The sequence below is a fragment of the Ornithorhynchus anatinus genome, chromosome 5, assembly GCF_004115215.2.
Source record: "Ornithorhynchus anatinus isolate Pmale09 chromosome 5, mOrnAna1.pri.v4, whole genome shotgun sequence".
Classification (NCBI taxonomy): domain Eukaryota; kingdom Metazoa; phylum Chordata; class Mammalia; order Monotremata; family Ornithorhynchidae; genus Ornithorhynchus; species Ornithorhynchus anatinus.
The window spans coordinates 72,913,392-72,933,623 of NC_041732.1; the positions used below are offsets into that span (position 1 = coordinate 72,913,392).

General features: G+C 44.5%; 1 protein-coding gene and 1 non-coding gene across 3 annotated transcripts in view; both read left to right on the top strand.

Moving 5' to 3' along the window:
• Positions 1–20,232, top strand: part of NPHP4 (nephrocystin 4) — a 169,772-nt gene that overhangs the window by 38,502 nt on the left and 111,038 nt on the right. Inside the window, exons 4-6 of one of the 2 annotated variants that reach the window (XM_029066495.1) lie at positions 4,715–4,887; positions 5,839–5,903; positions 10,580–10,735. In XM_029066495.1, coding sequence (XP_028922328.1) covers positions 4,715–4,887; positions 5,839–5,903; positions 10,580–10,735 — 394 coding nt within the window. The remainder of the gene's footprint in view (positions 1–4,714; positions 4,888–5,838; positions 5,904–10,579; positions 10,736–20,232) is intronic. The other variant, XM_039912090.1, reaches the window with a different exon arrangement.
• LOC114812402 lies at positions 19,468–19,605 on the top strand. The gene has a single exon (XR_003760056.1). It is a non-coding gene; the product is annotated as a small nucleolar RNA SNORA7 (small nucleolar RNA).

A 20,232-nucleotide genomic window follows, 5' to 3' on the forward strand; every position in this document is an offset into this window, starting at 1 on the left:
AAAGCTGAGTCTAAGAGGGAGAGAGGATGGGTACTTAGTCCTGGATGGGTACTTAGTCCTATTTTACAGAGGAGTAACTTGAGGCACAGAAAAGTTAAGTGACTTGCCCAAAGTCACATAGCAGTTTAGTGGCAGAGCCAGTATTAATTTTGTAAACTTCTGTCAGGTCTCCTTTGTCTTTTCCAACAAAAGAGTTCCAACCTTTTCAGTCACCCCCTAGTAAGGAAGGTTCTCCATTTTCCCAGTGAAGAGCTTCTGTTCATGGTCACTGTTTTTGGCATATGATTGGAGAGGATTTAGAAAGGAGCCCTTATTACTCCATTTGTCTATCTTGGAATCCAAAAGCAGATTCAGATGGGTCCAAAATCAATCAATCAATGGTATTTATTGAGCACTTATTTTAAGGAGAGGACTGTATGAAACCCTTGGGAGAGGATATACAATAGAATTGGTAGGCACCAAACCTGCTCACAAGGGGGTTACAGCCTACTGCGGCAGAACAGTCTCAAAACAGAATGCCAAGGAAATCTTCATTTTCCAAACAATCCTTTGGAATTACAATGAATCTTAGGGCGATTTATCATAAAATCATGTTACTGTAATTTCAAACCTAGTGTTTTGCTGAAGTAAAATCCAATCAGTTTACTAGCTTTTTAATTGCTTCTCCTTAGTCTTGACACTGCGTGGTGCTTGAAAAAATCTAGGCACTTTTCATAGTTAAAGGAAAATTAGTTCTGATGGATTTCTATATTAAAATTCACATGTCGTTTTTTAGCATGAAAAAATGAGTCTAGAAATCTCCAAAGTTTTTAACCTTAATTATGAATTATGCAACTTAGAAATGTTAGTGGATTGGGGTCATAAACTAGACACGTGCTTCAATAAAATCATTTGGAGAGGAACCTTCCATCTATCTACGATTTGAATAGCACAGCCTGGAGGGTTCAAGTCAGTCCATTGGAATTTTTGAGCACTTACTTTGTGCAGCACGCTATACTACGCACTTGGGAGAGTAAAATAATACGGTTGAGGTGGATTGCCCAAGGCCTCTTCCGTCCTTAGTCTACAAAAGTGAATTGATCTGGGAAATGTTCTCCCTCAACAGGCTACGGGCATCATCTAGAGTCCTTGAGTTACCATCTAGAAGCAGCTCCACATCTGACGACTGTGCTCTAGAGGCACATTCAAAAGAAGCTAGGCAGATGTTGAAGACAGAGTCAGCCCGGTGCTGTAGACTTGCCATATGCTGTAGAAGGATGAAGTTATGTACCGGCTCACACTGGGAAACTCTATTAGAATCTGAAGATTTTCACTGGGGGAAACAGCATTGAATACTCTCAATAGATTTGGCGGCAATGAAGAAGATTAATGAAAAAGACCAACTTGTCCTTTAAGAGGTTGTCACAGTGTAATCAAACAAGGTCCACAGAGCAAGGTTGATGACTGTGAAACCTGGATTTGCCTGCAGGAAATATATTCAACTTCTGGAACGGTTTCAAAAGCGGTGACATTATGGGGTCAGATTTATTCATTTAGTTCAATCATATTTGTTGAGCGCTTACTGTGGGCAAAGCACTGTACTGAGCACTTGGAAGAGTACAGTATAACAACAAGCAGACTCATTCCTGCCCACAGTGACCTCACAGTCTAGAGGGTAATGGTCCACCTGAGTATCCTGTTTCTGAGGGTAACCACAGGATGCTTGGTGGTTAATAATAATGTTGGTATTTATTAAGGGCTTACTATGTGCAGAGCACTGTTCTAAGCGCTGGGGTAGATACAGGGTAATTAGGTTGTCCCATGTGAGGCTCACAATTAATCCCCATTTTACAGATGAGGTAACTGAGGCACAGAGAAGTTAAGTGACTTGCCCACAGTCACACAGCTGACAAGTGGCAGAACTGGGATTCAAACCCATGACCTCTGACTCCCAAGCCTGTGCTCTTCCCACTGACCCACGCTGCTACTCGCCTTCCAGCGATACCCGAGAGCAAATGGCAAAGCAGGATCATCACCTCCAATTTTGGAACACATTCAGTCTACCGGCCTCAGCGTGTTGCTTATCGCAACAGGGCTTTACTGGGGAGGCTAAGTGAGAAGAAATAGATGTCAGTGGGATACCCGAACATCTATCGAAAGTCAAGAAGAGGGTCAACTTTAAGCAGAGGGAATAACCTAAGATTTTAAAGGCATATTGAAACATAACCTCAAATGTTATGATGTAGCAGTTGGCTCTTGGAAGGGAGCTGATGCAAGCAGACAGAAGACTTGTGACTGTCCTCTGGTAAAGCCTTCTGGAAGAGTTTGATTCCAAGAAAATTGAAAATGTCACCAGGTGTTGCACATGAGCCTCTTTGCAAGGAACAGTGTGGCAGCACCTGGTCTCCAAGGACCAACTCCTACCTCCCCTCAAAAAACATACTTTCTGCCACATAATGATGGTATTTATTAAGTGCTTACTATGTGCCAGGCACTGTACTAAGCCCTGGGGTGTATACAAGCCAATCCAAGTTGGACCCAGTCCCTGTCCCATGTGAGGCTCCCATTCTCAATCCCCATTTTACAGATGAGGTAACTGAGACACAGAAAAGTGAAATGATTTGCCCAAGGTCACACAGCAGACAAGGAGCAGGGCTGGGATCTTGGTGCCCCTTCTCCCGCAAGAGCCAAGAATGGGTGAAGAATACCTGCAAATTTTGGATAGTTGGGAAATGCTGCCATTCATGGCAGCGTGGCCTAGTGAAAAGAGCCTGGGCCTGGGAGTCAGAAGACCTGGGTTCTAATATCATTGCCACCGCTTGCCTGCTATGTGAGCTTGGGCAAGTCCCTTAATTTCTCTGTGCCTCAGTTTCTTCAATTGTAAAATGGGAATTCAATACGCATTCTCCTTCCTACTTAGACTGTGAGCCCCAGTGGGGGACAGAAACTCTATCTGGTTTGATGAACTTGTGACTGCCCCAGCACTTAAAACAGTGCTCGACACATAGTGAGTGCTTGACAAATACCATAAAAAACATACTATTAGTAGTAGTGTATTACTTTTGTACTTATTAAGTACTTATTCTATGTCAATCCTGTGCTTAGTACTGAGCTAGACACAAAATCATCAGTTCAGACACAGTCTGTGCCCCAGTGTAATAGGTAAGGAGAACAGCAATTCTGTCTCCATTTTATAGATGAGGAAACTGAGGCCCAGAAAAGTCGTGACAGGCCAGTGGCGGTGCTGAGACTAGAACCCAAATGTCTTGGCTGCCTATTCCATGGTCTTTCCACTGGACACACTGTCCCCCATAGAAGTGAAAGTGGATTCATGGTACTAGATTCTCACCCTCTAGTATGTAAGCTCCTTGAGGGCAGGGATTTTGTCTACTTAGTCCATTGTGTCCTCTCAAGTCCTTTGCCATCAGTAAATGTTCAATAAATACCACTGATTGATTGCAATCATCCACAATATCTCCAAGCAGTGTGCATTTCTTATCCTTGTTTATTTATCCTTATTGGGAAGCAGTATGGCTTAGAGAAAAAAGCAAAAGCCTGAGTCAGAAGACCTGGGTTCTAATCCTGGCTCTGCCACATGCCTGGTGTGTGGCTCAGGATGAGTTCTGTGCCTTGGTTTCTTTATTTGTAAAATGGGCTTTCGTCATCTGTTCTCCCTCCTACCTTGACTTTGAGCATCGTGTGGGACGGAACTGTGTCCAACCCAATTATCTTGTATCTAACTGAGTTCTTGGTGCTTAGTAAATACCTAACAAATACCACAGCTTATTGAAAGGGGAATCTTTCAAGCTAAACATGTTTCTTTGTCTCTTCTTGCTCCTTAGATCATGAGCCCCTTGTTAGGAGATGGAATATTTTCTCAGAATATTCCAAGCACTTTATACATTGTCTATTCAATGTAGACATTCAATAAATACATGTTGAGGATGATAGTGTCTGTTGTGCTGTGGACTTTTCAGCCACTCCTGCTCCCGTAAATAAAGTTTGTACACCATCTTTGAAGCCAACTATATATGAAATGAAGCTGTGTCCTTTCATTACAATGCAGAGATTTTCATTGGTACTTATTTTGGTGCAACTGCTTGATAAGCTTTAGGGATTTACAGTGGCACGAACTGGGTGTGAGTGCGCTGTGCATTTGAAGTGTTTACTATAGTGCTGTGCCCAGAACGAGCGCTCAATAAATACCATTAATGGTGATGATGACTCTTGGAGTCCTGAATGATGGTCAGCTCTGTCCTTGGCAGGGAGACCCTTCTCCTTTTCCCCTTATACTGCTGAGGTGGCAAACCTTTAGGTCATTAGGTCCCTGGCCCACGTGGTATTCGTGTTCTTAGCATGGCCAGGGTATGTGTCTGTTAAATTGTTGTGTTGTACTCTCCCAAGCACTTATTACAGTGTCCTGCATGCAATAAGGGCTCAACAGATATTAATTAATTAATGATGGCATTTGTTAAGCGCTTACTATGTGCATAGCACTGTTCTAAGCACTGGGGAGGATACAAGGTGATCAGGTTGTCCCACATGGGGCTCACAGTCTTAATCCCCATTTTACAGTTGAGGGAACTGAGGCCCAGGGAAGGTAAGTGACTTGCCCAAAGTCACACAGCTGACAAGCAGCGGAGCCGGGATTTGAGCCCATGACCTCTGACTCCCCAGCCCGTGCTCTTTCCACTATGCCATGCTGCTTCTCAAGATATGATTGATTGTTTTGCAGCCGCTGTATTTCCGTACATCCTTAAGTCACCCCAACATCATCTTGGTGGTGGAAGTTGTTGCCAAAGGCAAGAAACAAGATGGCACCTCCCAGGCTTTATCGTGCGGGTTTGGAATTCTTCGTCCCTTCAGTGCCAAATCAGAGACGATGGACTCCACACCTCAGGACAAACGGTATATATCCCGCGTGTTTCTGCGGGTATCGGATGCCCAGGTCCTAGCTGCAGAATCCCTGGTGTCTCCTCACTTGAAGACTTGAGGGGATTGTGAAGCTTTCTGTTGCCCTAACAAATTGGGGCAGTGTTGGTGGCTCAGAGGCTCTGCATAACTCGTTGCCGGCAACGAGTCTGCTCTCGGAACTCCTCTCCACTCTGTTCATCCCCTCAGAACCCAGGAAGTCAGAGGGCCTGTTGACTTTTGGCCTGCTTCTATGGACTCTTCCAGCTTCAAAGTTGGAGTGCCTGAAGCAACCGTGGACAGCTGTGGATCTGGGGCCAGCAAGAGGCCTCAAACATTGATTTTGAGGCTCTTTCTGCATATGCCACCCTTTTGCTTCTCAGTCCCCAATAATAGTAATAATTTTGGTATTTAAGCGCTTACTATGCCCAGACAATGTACTAAGCACTGGGGTAGATACAAGGTAAGCAGGTTTGGGCACAGTCCCTGTCCCACATGGGGGTCCCAGTCTCAATCCCCTATGTCTACCCCAGCGCTTAGAACAGTGCTCGGCACATAGTAAGCGCTTAACAAATACCAACATTATTAATCCCCATTTTACAGATAAGGTAACTGAGACACAGAGAGGTTAAACAGTTTGCCCCACGTCACACAGCAGACAAGTGGGAGAGTCAGAATTAAAACCCAGGTCTCTGACTCCCAGGAGGCCACACTGCCTCTCCCCAAATTATGTGTGTGTATTTGTGTGTATGCACACATTTACCCAGTAAATCTTCTTGCTGGGAACAGCCACCTTCTTAGAATGCATTGGTCCATTTTGATATCAAGCATACAAATATGTAAAAAAAGATCCAAGAAGATGTATTCCTTACCAAAACATTACTGAAACTTGGAGACTGAAAGACTGCAGTGGATACAGTTCAGTGTTGTTCACCTTTTGCCCCCCAGGTTGTTGCTGTATTATGGAACTCCCCGAGCTCTTCTGCACCCACTTCTTCAGGACCCTCTAGAACGTAAGTACACAGTGATGTTGATTAAGGAAGAGGAGGTCGCCAGCTAAGGATTTGCTCTCATTGCACAGTTGTTCCTAGACAGAGCAGGGTGGATCATCCCATTCCCTGAATGGTCACAGGAGATTTCCTGCATGGAGACGTTTACTTTCCCTCTTTGTCAGCTATTCTTCTCTTTATACCCATTTCTTCTTCCTGGTTCTACCGGAAAGCATACTGTTTAATAGAAACTAGCCAGAAAATGAGAAGGCACTGGATTTCTGTCAGGCAAACAGAGGAAAATTAGATTTTATTTTTTTCTCTCCCTTTCTGGTGGCAAATTATCTCAGTCATGGCTCTCATTGATGTAAAATGGCCTCTGTGATATTCGCCCATCTGATTGCAGAAGTGGTCCTGTCAGGCTCTCCATCTGTGGTGTCAGATTCCCCCAGATCCCCTCTGGGAGAGGCACCTGATCTTCAAGAATGAGTGATAGGCAGCAGCCAGCTCTTGTCATCTTCCTGCTCGAAAGAACAATCCAAGATCCTCCTGGGACTGCTGGCAGCGCAGCCAACCCTGCCCTCAGCCCCTGCTGGGTGGACATCCCCCACGCGACACTCTTCGCTTATGTTACCAGTGGGATCCAAGAGCCACTAGCTCAGATTGAACATCGCTCAATCAATCAGTCGTGTTTACTGAGCATTTACTGAGTGCCTGGGAGAGTCCAACAGAATTAGCAGACACGTTCCCTGCCCATAGCGAGCTCACTCCAGAAGAATCATGAACCTGGTCCTTCAGACTTGGCTAGATTTGCATACGTGGAGCCCTGTACAAGAAGCAGAGGAAGTGGAAAAGAGGCTTCAGCTTGATAAGAAATAGGCTCCAACCTGGAGGTGTCACTCCAGTCTGCTTTTTCTCTAGACCCTGCTGCTTTTTTCCTTGAGATTAAATAGACACTGCCTGACACATGCCAACTGTAATCAAAATGATGCTTTTTGCTGCTTAGCTGGAACCCAAGCAAGTTGCTACTTCTGCCTATTTGAAGGGAGTCATTTGAGCATGAAAACAAACCAGTAAAGTGGTTTGAATGTTATCCAGGAGTTTTCTTCTTTTGCGACTGCCTCGCTATGAGAGACATTTGTCACCAGGGCTCAGGGAAAGGTCTGTTCTCTCCCCTTCACTGAAACCTCCTTTAACGGAGGAGAATTTTATTGGTGCAGTGTGGCTGGGAGAGATCAATCTGTTACCACTGGCAGGAAAGTGACAGGGGGACTTTGGAAAGGGTCGAGCCGGTGGAGCGTCTGGCCTGGGCAGATATGGCTGAGCAATCAAGTGGAGGAGAAGGGCGGTTTGCCTGGAACCAATCTCTGCTTTTATCTTGTTTCTAAATTAAATCAGTAGCTTGCCAACTTCTGCTTCCCTGAAGACACCTTAAAATTAGGCATTTTGACAATTCTAAACCTCCTTCCGTCAGGATTCTCAGGCATTATTCAAATGCCCTACTATTTAGCTGAGCTCGTTAAAAAAATACTGACTGGCTCTGTCAGAGTTTTTTTTCCCCTTGGAAATATGTAAAAGCAAAACTGCCACCTAAGAATAAAAAAAAAAAGGGAGCTGGGTGACCTAAACCACTGTCTGGGATAAGGCGGGGAGATGCCATCAGACTGCTGGCCTTTTAAACTTTAAAGAAAACCTCCCTCTACCCCAATCTCACTGATTAGATTGCAGGCAATCAGTAATATTCATTGAGCAATTACTATGTCCAGAGCGCTGTACTACTAAACACTCGGGAAATATAGTGCAGTAGGGTTGGTAGACACAATTCCTTGTAGTTGTAGTTTTGGAGGGCTGGTTGTTGACCTCTTTGCCTCCTGTCTGTCGCCACATCAGTTCATACTTCACTCTGCTGCCTGGATCATTTTTCTAAAAAAAAGTTCAGTCCATGTTTCCCCACTTCTCGGGACCCTCCGGTGGTTGCCCGCCCGCCTCTGCAACCAACAGAAACTCCTCACCTTAGGCTTTAAAGCACTCAATCACCTGGCCCCCTTTTATCTTTCCTCACTGATTTGTTTCTACAGCCAGTACAGTCACTTCACTACTCCAACGCCGACCTACTCACTGTACCTCGATCTTATCTATCTCACCGCTGATCCTTCACCTGCGTCCTGCCTCTGGTCTCGAATTTCCACCCCCGTTTCTATCTGACAGATGATAACTCTCCCCACCCTGAAAGTCTTATTAAAATCACATCTCCTTCAAGAGGCCTTCCCTAAGCCCTCATTTTCTCTGTTCCTTCTCCCTTCTGCATCACACTTGAGTTTGTACCCTTTAGTTCACCTCAACCTGAGCCCCGTAGCACCTACGTTCATATCCATAATTTATTTTAATGTCTGATTTCCCTTCTAGGCTGTAAGCCCCTTTTGGGAAGGTAACATATCTACCAACTCTGTTATACTGTACTCTCCCAAGAGCTTAGTACAGTGCTCTGAGCACAGTTAATACCATTGATTGACTGAAAATGCCGGCCTTTCATTCATTCAATAGTATTTATTGAGCGCTTACTATGTGCAGAGCACTGTACTAAGCGCTTGGGATGAACAAGTCGGTAACAGATAGAGACAGTCCCTGCCGTTTGACGGGCTTACAGTCTAATCGGGGGAGACGGACAGACAAGAACGATGGCACTAAACAGCGTCAAGGGGAAGAACATCTCGTAAAAACAATGGCAACTAAATAGAATCAAGGCGATGTACAATTCATTAACAAAATAAATAGGGTAACGAAAATATATACAGTCGAGCGGACGAGTACGGTGCTGTGGGGATGGGAAGGGAGAGGTGGAGGAGCAGAGGGAAAAGGGGAAAATGAGGCTTTAGCTGCGGAGAGGTAAAGGGGGGATGGCAGAGGGAGTAGAGGGGGAAGAGGAGCTCAGTCTGGGAACGCCTCTTGGAGGAGGTGATTTTTAAGTAAGGTTTTGAAGAGGGAAAGAGAATCAGTTTGGCGGAGGTGAGGAGGGAGGGCGTTCCAGGACCGCGGGAGGACGTGACCCAGGGGTCGACGGCGGGATAGGCGAGACCGAGGGATGGCGAGGAGGTGGGCGGCAGAGGAGCGGAGCGTGCGGGGTGGGCGGTAGAAAGAGAGAAGGGAGGAGAGGTAGGAAGGGGCAAGGTGATGGAGAGCCTTGAAGCCTAGAGTGAGGAGTTTTTGTTTGGAGCGGAGGTCGATAGGCAACCACTGGAGTTGTTTAAGAAGGGGAGTGACATGCCCAGATCGTTTCTGCAGGAAGATGAGCTGGGCAGCGGAGTGAAGAATAGACCGGAGCGGGACGAGAGAGGAGGAAGGGAGGTCAGAGAGAAGGCTGACACAGTAGTCTAGCTGGGATATAACGAGAGCCCGTAATAGTAAGGTAGCCGTTTGGGTGGAGAGGAAAGGGCGGATCTTGGCGATATTGTAGAGGTGAAACCGGCAGGTCTTGGTAACGGATAGGATGTGTGGGGTGAACGAGAGGGACGAGTCAAGGATGACACCGAGATTGCGGGCCTGCGGGACGGGAAGGATGGTCGTGCCATCCACGGTGATGGAGAAGTCTGGGAGCGGACCGGGCTTGGGAGGGAAGATGAGGAGCTCAGTCTTGCTCATGTTGAGTTTTAGGTGGTGGGCCGACATCCAGGTGGAGACGTCCCGGAGGCAGGAGGAGATGCGAGCCTGAAGGGAGGGGGAGAGGACAGGGGCGGAGATGTAGATCTGCGTGTCATCTGCGTAGAGATGGTAGTCAAAGCCGTGAGAGCGGATGAGTTCACCGAGGGAGTGAGTGTAAATGGAGAACAGAAGAGGGCCAAGAACTGACCCTTGAGGAACTCCAACAGTTAAAGGATGGGAGGGGGAGGAGGCTCCAGCGTAGGAGACCGAGAATGGCCTTGTAGGCTCCTCAGTGGCAGGATCCCTGTCACTTCCTTTTTACCTTCCCAGCTCTTAGTACAGCGATTGCTACACCGTAAGTGCTCAATAAATATCATTAATGTGAAGACAACAGATGGGGATTGTGAAGATTTGACTGCTAAAACAATAGGTTAGAGGTTTTGTCTTCCCTTGATCTGCTGGATTTCTTGTTCTCTTCAGAGGAAATTAATGTAGCCCCTAAAATTCAGGTCTTTAAACAAAAGCAAACAAAAAGATGGTGCTCCAGTTTTCCCTTGCAAAATTTAGCATTCAGGTGAAGAGATAGCTGAATAACTTGACCTGGCTGTCTAGCAGTACTTTCCTGAGTCCTAGTGCCTCAGTTCCTCAGAAAACAACCCCCTCCATTGGAAGAATCTCTCACTAGGAAAATGATTGGGTTTCCATGTTCGCTTCTGAGCCCCCACGCACGCAGAAAGACGATTAGGGGAAATGAGATTTTCCCACCTCTGTCTTCTGATCTTATCACTCAGAGGGACAGAAGCTGGCATGCCGAGGTTAGTGATGTTACATTAACAACACATTTCTCGCTCCCGCTGCCTTACCAGAGCAGAATATTGAGGGTCAATTTTTTGGTTATTTCACTGAATTTTCAATGTAATTCCCTTCCCAAACCAGACAGGCAATATATGTTTCCTGTCTGTTGTGTTCTACCGATATTTTTAAGACTTTGCTCTTCCTGGCTGCTCTGATGAAGTCATTATGGCTTCTGAAACTTATATAATGCTGTTTCTTGTCTCTAGAAAATAAGCACATGACACTTGTGGAAAATTGCACCATTCAATATACCTTGAAGCCATACCCTCTTCTGGAGACAATATTTCATCTTCTTCCCGAGAACTTTCTGGTGTCTGGTTTGCAGAGGATTCCTGCATTGTTCCCCGGACATGGAGAAACAAGTAAGAGTCAAACCCAGTTTCTGTTGAATGGGAGTGTTCAGATTTAGAAACAAGAAGAACAGAACTCTCCTGAGCAGTAGCATGGCCTAATGGAAAGAGCATGGGCCTGGGAGTCAGAGGGGTTCCAATCCCAGCCCCACCACTTGTCTGTTGGGTGTCCTTGGGCAAGTGACTTAACTTCTCTGGGCCTCAGTTACCTCATCTATAAAATGGCGATTAAGGCTGTGAACCTTTTGTGGGATAGGGATCATGTCCTCCCTGATTATCTTGTATCTACCCTAGCATTTAATACAGACACCTAACAAATGCCATTAGAGAACCCCAAAAAGAACTCCAGTACTTGTTGAAGGCAGTATGGCAACTAAGGCCTACAGCAAGCCAAATTTAATAGGACAGGCATAAGTCCAGCAGCACCACATGGCCCAATGGACTCCTTCCCTGAACTGTGAGATCCAGGGAAGCTGGACTGAAGACTGAGGCCCCTCCAACTCATTGACTGGAAAGTAGATTGGGAGGTTTGTGGCCTTTGGCCTGCCTGGAGCCTTGAGGAGCTGAGGAGCCTGAGGACTGTCGCCTCCAGTCACTTGTTGACTGTTAAAATATTGAATCCGTTTATGTCAAATTATTTTCTTTCTCTCTATCAATAAACTGGTATTTATTGAATGCTTAATAAGTGCAGAACATTGCAGTAAGTGCTTGGAGAGTACAGTACAGCAGAATTAGTTCTGTTTTACCTCTCTCACTCTTCTCTCCCCATCCCCCTGCCCCCCAATCTCTCTCGCTTTCTCTCTCTTTCCCTCCTTCTTGGCTTTTTAGCCAATTGATTACTCCCACCATTGATCCCTCCTGTGTGCTATAGCTCCTAGTGCAGTATCAACATCATTTCACTCTCCCTGGTTGTTTCTCAGGCTCCTCACGGGGCCACCTAACTACACTTCCTCAGAAAACGCCCATAATTTAGTAATGCTTCTGGCTCTTCTCTTGAGTGAGTAAAGAAAAAAAGAGGGAGAGAATTGGTTTCAAAATCCAGTTTTCATACCAAGCAGTGCAGATGGGTAGACATTTAAGAAAACTGAAGTTTATGCCAAGAGCTGTTTTGATTAATTTCCATTTGATTTTTCTCTGCTTAGCCAGCGGTAACAAAACATCACTGGAAATAATAAACGTGGAGTTTTAGGGCAACAGGTTTGGATCTGGCTGAATTGTCCCCTAGATTTCAGTCCTCTTGATATTTTAGGATTTTGACTCAATGGCTTGATCGTCTCAGTGTGAAGTTAGACCTGGTCCTGGGCCCATCACCCCTGAACTCCCCCGTATCCTCAGAGACTAGATTGGTGGCATCCTGTAAAGGGCATTTCCCTTTTCTCAGTTTCAGTCTCAGTTTCTCCATGAGTAGATTGTGGAAGGTGCTAGAGAGGAGCAGTGCTGATTTATTGCTTTGTGAATATTTAATTTAATAAAGTGTGACTCTCTCTGTTCCACTCTGTACGTCCTTATCTGGGATTCTGCCTGGCCAGTTGAAATGTCTGCTGCAGTCTCTACCCATCCCGACCTCTCAGTGACCTGCTGGTGGTTGGCAGAGAAACAGTTGGTTCTAGCTGGAATGTTAAAGATTCTTCCTTCACTGCCTCACCTTAACAAAGAACTCGAGTTATCCAGGAAAATGCCTGGGTTTCTTCTCTTCAACATTCTTGTCTTTTGGAATTTAATTTGCTAGTTAAAGATGATCACTTTAGATGCTCATCTAGTTAAAGATGATCACTAGACTGTAAGAGCATGGCATAGTGGATAGAGTACAGGCCTGGGAGTCAGAAGGTCATGAGTTCTAATTCTGCTCTGCCATTTGTCCACTCTGTGATCTTGGGGAAGTCACTTCACTTCTCTATGCCTCAGTTACCTCATCTGTAAAATGGGGATTGAGACTGTGAACCCCATATGGGACAGAGACTGTGTTCAACCTGATTTGCTTGTATCCATCCTGGCATGTAGTACAGTGCCTGGCACATAGTAAGTGCTTAGCAAATTCTATTATTATTACTCTTATAAGATCACTGTGGGCAGGGAATATGTCTGATATGGTGTTATACTCTCCCAAGTGCTCAGTACAGTGCTCTGCACACAGTAAGTGCTCAATAAATGTTTGATTGATCTGTCACTTGAACCCCAACCATTGTAGAGAGGTGAGGTCCTTATGATTTTGATTGAGAGGATGGGATAGTGGCTTTCCACTTGCAGCTTGCTCATCTATGAAGTTCAACTTTTCAGCAGGAATGAAAGCCTTAAGCACACACTCCCATTTGCCCTCCTCATAGGTCAAGGCATAAGAGTGTCCGAGATCCTTAACGGATGCTAGAGGTGCTTGCGTGATACTGGAGAGGAAATAGCATTTATGTTTGCCATAGAATAAAAGTTAATGACTCTGAAAGAGGAGTCAGAATGGGCATGAGCAATGAGGATACTGTGCTGACTCTACAAAAGAAAAGTAGAAAATTTTCCTCTGAGAAATAAGCAATGGGAAACCGTATTTCCACGTAACCTCCCTTGGTGGCCATTTTCAAAAAGAAACCCTCTCTTTGCGCTGTCTTTTACTTACAGGCACTGAAACTCAGTGAGGCTTCAAAAGAACCACCAAACTTACAAACCTGTGCATATTGGGCCCATTTCCTACCAACTGTCATTATGTGGGCTGTCCATTTTGTTTCTGAACTTTTAAGACCTCTGTGGATGGCTTGCAAAATGACAAAAGAGCTTTCTGGTGAGCCTCTATATTGTGGCCCCAAAAGGGCAAAGGCAGGACCTGGTGCCGTGTGTTCTTTGTGTCACTCATTTGTCTAATTTGTACTGCCTGCTTTTGTGGTACTTGCTGGCCCACTGGAGATTGGACAGTCGCTCATTTACAAAAGGCCGGATGACAGGAGTGTTGAATTTTTTATCAGCTTCCATCCTGGGAATGACAGGAGGCTGACAAAGTGCTTAGTTCCAGTCATTTTGACCTTCCGTAGTTTGCCAGCAGAGAAACAATGGCCCATTGACTAGGCTTTTAGGACTCGTAACTGTAGTGTACGCTTCCTGCTCTTCTTTCATCCCAAACCAATGGCCTCAACTCGGTAATCTCCTTCCAGCCTCGCCACAGGGGCCCAGTTTTCCAGTCGCTCAGCAATCTGGAGGGGGTGGATGCTGTTTTTTCTCTCCACTTCCAGAGAGATGTGAGAAGTAGTCAACTGGCCTGGAAAAATCACAGCCCCTCCGCGCTCCCGGGTAAACACCAAAATCAATCATTTCTGTCTCACCGTATTTGAAGATCAGTTTCTCACAAATAGAGATGTTGTTATTGTTTTTTACAGTTAGTTTATTGACTCTAGAACTTCTGACCAGATTTTATGAGTGTCTGTCCAGCTCACCTCTGTGCCTTCTGCTGTTTTAAATATTGCCTGTGTAGTTACTGTATGAGGTTTTCTCCGAGTATATAAAACACAGGAAGCAGTAGTATTAAGAAGGGTTTCTGCCTACCTGCAGAGTTTGGTCAGCAAGGCACCGCTGTTATTGAGCTTTCACTTTGTGTGGAGCGAGGCGAGACACACGAGGTGGGATACCATTAATCAATTAATAATATGTATTGAGTACTTACTATGTGCAGAGCTCTGTACTAAGTGCTTGGGAGAGTTCAGTACAACAGAGTTGGTAGACACATTCCCTGCCTACATGGAGCTTACAGTCTATAGGGGGAGACAGATATTAATATAAATGAATCAATAATAGATATGTACTTAAGTGCTGAGGAACTGAGGGTAGGGAAAAAAAAACAAATGCCCAAAGGGCACAGATCCAAATGCAGAGATGATGAAGAAGGTAGAGGCAACTGGGAAAAGAGGGTTTAATCGGGAAAGACCTCTTGGAAGAGATGTGACCTTAATAAGATTTTGAAGGTGGGAATCCTTCCATAAAGTTCCAATAAAGTTATTGGAGTTATTCAGTCTAAGATGTGGTAGGTCTGCAGAGGCTTAAAATGAGAAAAGTCTTGAGAGTTTTGGGGGAGGACAGTGAGGTGATTTGCCCAAGAGAGGGGACCAGTTGCAAAGATAGATGTGGGTTGACTTGGAAACTGATCTTGAGATCTCTGAGCTTAAGTCAGCCTGTCTTTTTTATCCCTTCTCAGATTTCTTTCCCATCCTATCAGGTCCCATCCCACCCCAACCTTGTGTCCCTTTCCCTCTCTTCTTTGTATCTCTCTCAAAACTTTTAGCCTGTGGCACACCATCCCCCTCTCCATGCTGGCCTATTAGAAAATGGCTTTCAGAGGAGGCAGGTCAGAGAATCGAGAGTGATAAATATACCAGATGAATGGAATCTGACTCTAGTCATAACTAAATGTTTGGCTGCCCAGGTTCTGAGTTCCTCTCAAAATAAAGAGCCCTTTAGGCTGTGAGCCTTATGTGGGACAGGGACTTTGTACAACCCGATTAACTTGTATCTAAGCCAACACTTAGAACAGTACTTGATACATAGTAAATGCTTAACAAATACCACAATAATAAGAGGTCCCGTCTGCCGTTACTTTTGAATGGTCCCTCTATGACCATTTTCCCAAAGCCGTTCATGTTTCTGTTGAAAAATATAAAGTTACCGAGATGACTTACAAAATGTTTGAATGACCCATGGATACTAGCTGCTGTAAGATGGAAATTATGATGACTTTGGCTAGAGCTATAACCGATTTATCCCACAAATTCATGAATACTTGTGAAGAATGGACCTTTGGTTCATGCTAAAGCATTTTTCTGGTAGACTTACTCAGTGGCTGAAAGGATAATAATAATAATTATGGTATTTATTAAGCACTTAACTATGTACCAGGCACTCTTCTAAGGGCTGGGGTGGAAACAAGCAGGTTGCATTGGACACAGTCCCTGTCCCATGTGGGGACAGTCTCAGTCCTCATTTAACAGACGAGGTAACTGAGGTGCAGAGAAGTGAAGTAACTTGCCCAAGGTCACACAACAGACAAGTGGCAGCCTGTCTTGCAGCACTATAGTGCCTTAAGTCTGTTTCGTTAATGTTGTAAAATATGTCAAGAATGTTTTTCAAATGAAACGTAGTCCATAAAACAGATAACTGACCAGATCCTAAATGCAAAGCAGGGAGAGAATCGATTCTTCCCTGCCATCTTATCCACAAGGTGCCATCTCTACTGCTCATCAGAGTTTATTGAGCCCCTACTGTACCTAGAGTTTGGGAGCAGATGATAAAAATAAGACTTGGTCCCTGCCCTCTAGTAGCTTACAGTAAAAAGCTTTTGAGAACCACCTTTTTCAGCAGTTGGATGATTTTGTGTGCAAAAGGATAGGCTTGGAGATCCAGATATTTATTTACGGTGGCTCTTAGACCCTAAGAAGGTATTTTCACAGATGAAAAAAGAGTGGATTTCATAAGAAGGAAGGTGTAAAGTTGATCTAGCTTCTAAAAGAGAGAGGGATGCTTTCTTAAATACAAAAAAAATCCAGAATTATTTCTGCCTGATCTGAAAATGTCTGACCTAATTCTGTTATTTCTTGCCACTGCTACAATCAAAATCATATCGTGGTGTGGTTTGCCAGACCATATTTGAATAAATAACCAGAGTAATACATCGAATGAGGTGGTCTGAGGCTCCCTTTAGGTGTCAGAAAGCATGTCCCTGTGAAATTTTGATGACTTGAAATGATTTGATTGAAGCTTCTACAGCTCTTGGAGCACATTAATGTGTGGAGCCAGGTTTGTTAGAAATTCTCAAGGGAAAGTAAGTACTTTTCTGAGGAATGCCAAAAGGAAAGGAATATTTGCTCATTAAACCCTGGTTTTTGAAGAAGTTCTAAGATGGAGTGTGGAGAATGGTTGTTTTGCATTTCACTTCCTTGGTAAAATTGGAGAAATGAAGATATCAAAGCTGACATAGGTGCCAAAGGAGAAATCTGACCCATGCAAATGGATGGGATTTGGCATCTGCAATGCTGAGTTTACACAACCTCTGGAGGTGTTTTCTTGAAAGAAGAAGGGGCTTTTGGACAAAATCAACTTTTTAATTCAAATGTCCATCAGCCTTACTTAAAGATGCCTGGGACAGGGCTAAGTGACAATTCTGACAAGAAGACTAAGGACTTGAAGAGTGTGGAAGGTAATTGAAATCGAGAATTTTAGGTATCCAAGTTTGTGGAGTTCTTCTGGAAAATGGGTTGTTAGACTGCTTTTCTCTCGTTCGGCAATATTTTATCTCTATACAACTTTCATGATCGGTATTGAGTGCTTACTCAGTGCAGAGCACTGTGCTAAGGGCTGGAGAGCCTACAATAAAAGTAGATGACCCAGCCCTGCCCTCAACGAGCAAACAATCTTTTAAGAGGGATCAGGCACCGATTACACCTCTGTAATGGAAACGAGAGGGAAAGCATAGCTAGACTTGGTAACAAAGGTAATCAAAGCATGAATGAATAAATGAAAGAATAAGAGAAGTAAATCAATAAGTACATAAAGTGCTAAATTGGTAGCCTTGCATGGGCCCCATTTGTCAGATGGATTAATCCCCAGTTTTGCTGAGTGTTCAGGTGGCAGCTGGGCCGGACTCCAACTGCCCTGAGGGCCACGCAGATTCCTCTCTGCCAGGTTTCTGGACAGAGCTTCTGGGTAGAGGAGAGAACCTTGGAATGGGTCTCCTGAAGGGTGGGGGCAATGAGGTAGAACTCAGAAGGAGCTCTGCCCTCTTCCCCCCCACAACTCACCTTTCTCCCCCTCCCCCAGAAAAAAAGCTGCAGATAACTAGATAACATATAAACTTTTTTGTTTGTTTTAATGGTACTTAAACACTTACTCTGTGCCAGACACTGTTCTAGGTACTGGGGTAGATACAAGGTAATCAGGCTGGATACAGTCCATGTGCCACATTCATTAGTTCATTCAATAGTATTTATTGAGCACTTACTGTGTGCAGAGCACTGTACTGAGCGCTTGGGAGAGTACCCACATGAGTCTCACAGTCTTAATCCCCATTTTACAGATGAAGTAATTGAGGCCCAGAGATGTTAAGTGACTTGCCATAGTCACACAGCAGACAAGTGGCAGAGCCAGGACTAGAATGCAGGTCCTTTTGACTCCAAAGCCTGTGCTCTATCCACTAGGCCCCGGAAGGGCTCTTTGGCCAAGTTTTTTCATCGCTGCTCTTCTTGCCTTCATTCCCACCCAAGTGGGATTGGGTAGTCTGTAAAGGAAGGTTAGTCAAGGCTGGAGTACATTAACAGAAGTTTGAGGACAGGTAGGAATTGGAAAGTAACCCTTCTCCACACTGATCAGCTTAAACTGCCCTGTCCATTTCTGGTCATGGCACTTTGAGAAAGTGGTAGAGCAACTGAAGAAAGTCCAGAGAAGAACAATAACATGGTTCGAGGGGTGGAAAATAGGAAAAGTTTGAGGAAAGGTCGAAGGAATCAGTATTATTTTAGAGAAGAAATCAATCAAAGAGCTGGACAAGGATTGATATACTAACTTAAGTTTTAAAGGATTTTATGGGGAGGATGCTGACTAGTTGTTCTGTTTCCAGCAAACAATGGTTTTTATCGAGCACCTCCTTTGTGCAGAGTACTGTAGTAATCTTGGGACAGTACAATAAAGCTAGAAGTCATAATGCCTGCCCTCAAGGGGCTTACAGTCTACCAGGGGAGATGGGGCACAAAATAATTTTGGATAGAAGGAGAAAGAAAGCAGCAAGTTGAGTGTATGGATAAATAAATACATCAGTAGTAAAATAATTCACTAAGTACAGACATGCCACAAGTAGTTATGAGTGGCTAAGTCCCGAGGTGGCATAGGTAGACTTAGGAGAGAGCTAGGAGGATATGACCGGGGGTGAAGAAAAGTCAACCAGAAAGGCCTCCTGGAGGAACTTGAAGAGAGGCAGAGCTGTGGTCTAGTGGATTTGCAGGGAGGAGAGCACTCCAGCCAGAAGAAGCGTGTAAGGAATGCAAGAAGAGGAAATGGGCCTAAATGAAAGGAGAGATTTTAGTTTCAAATAATGAAGAACTGTTAGAACTGGAATGGGTAGCCATGGGAGGTTGTGGCATCACCACCCCAGAAGATCTTGCGGGAAAAGATAAACACCCATCAGTCCTGGAAAGTTTAGGCATTTGTCTGCGCAGAGGTTGGGAGGTGAACCAGCTGACCTCTAGAGATTCCATCCAGCCCTCACAGTATATGATTCAATCAGGTCTTCCCTGCGTGCCTTAAAGACAAGCCATCAAAAGTTGAGCTAAATTCATAACCTCTCCAGAAGGCCTTCCTTAATTAATCACTGTCTCCTCAAACTATTAACTCCACCTCTCCACCTCCTGTCACTCCAGCACTTCCGTATCCCCTAAGCACTTGGGCTCCTCAGCCTCCTGTGTCCTTCTCGACCTCCCCCAATCATAAACCTTGCATACATATTTTTAAACTTGGTGGCTTCCCCCTATCTGTAGTGTCTGCCTCCCTCTACTCAACTGTAAACTCCTTGAGGGCAAGGATTGCAACTTAATTATTTTGTACTCTCCCAAGTGCTCTACCCAGAGTAAGCTCAATAAATATTACTGATCACTCAGTCAATATGAATTCAAAACACTCATAATATCATCCTTATAGTGTCTTAGATTTACCTATGCTACACGATTTGAAACATCTTCACTTACACTTAAAAGCTTTTTTTTACTTAAAATCCATTTACTCTTAGGGGTCCTCTCTCAGAGTCACATCTGAAGAGTTTCCAGTACTCTACCAGTCTCGGCCATGAGAGGGAGAGTCAAGCAGAGGCCTATCCATTCCATTCCTAGCTTGGGCAATGGCTGGCGAGTGGAAGGTAATCTGCTACAAATCAGAACTCACCCATGCTGGGCAGCAGCGACATGGGAGAGAGTTAAGGGCAGAGACTTGAGTTTACTGCGCGGAAGGCCGCAGTGGTAAACCACTTCCTGATTTTTACCAAAAAGACTCTGTTGATACACTACCAGAACAATTGCAGATGGAGAGCGGGGCGTTCTGGCAGAAATGTGTCCATGGGTCGGGAACGACTGGAAAGCATAAGACAAGACTCTTAGCGGCTCTCATTATTGTAAACAATTGTTGTCTGTCTGTCTTCTCCATTAGAGTGTAGGCTCCTTGAAGTCAGGATATCATGTTTAGCTTTTGCCGTTTTCTCCCAAATTTAATACAGTTCTTAGCAGCCAGTAGGCAGTCAATAAATGCCACTGACTGATTAATTGAATTCAGATTTCAAGTGAAGTAACAGGCATTTGTTCCTAAAATATTTAAAATGAGCTGAATACGTGCTACCAGTATTTACAGAAACTGGACATAAAGGCCTGATGATTGAAATAGATAGTTCAAAATAAAATATGGTGTGTAATTTGAAAGACTGGAATGTGAAAGACTGGGAATTTATGAAACTGAAATAGATTTGACTCACAGAAATGAATGGTGGTGGATTATGGCTCCATCAACAT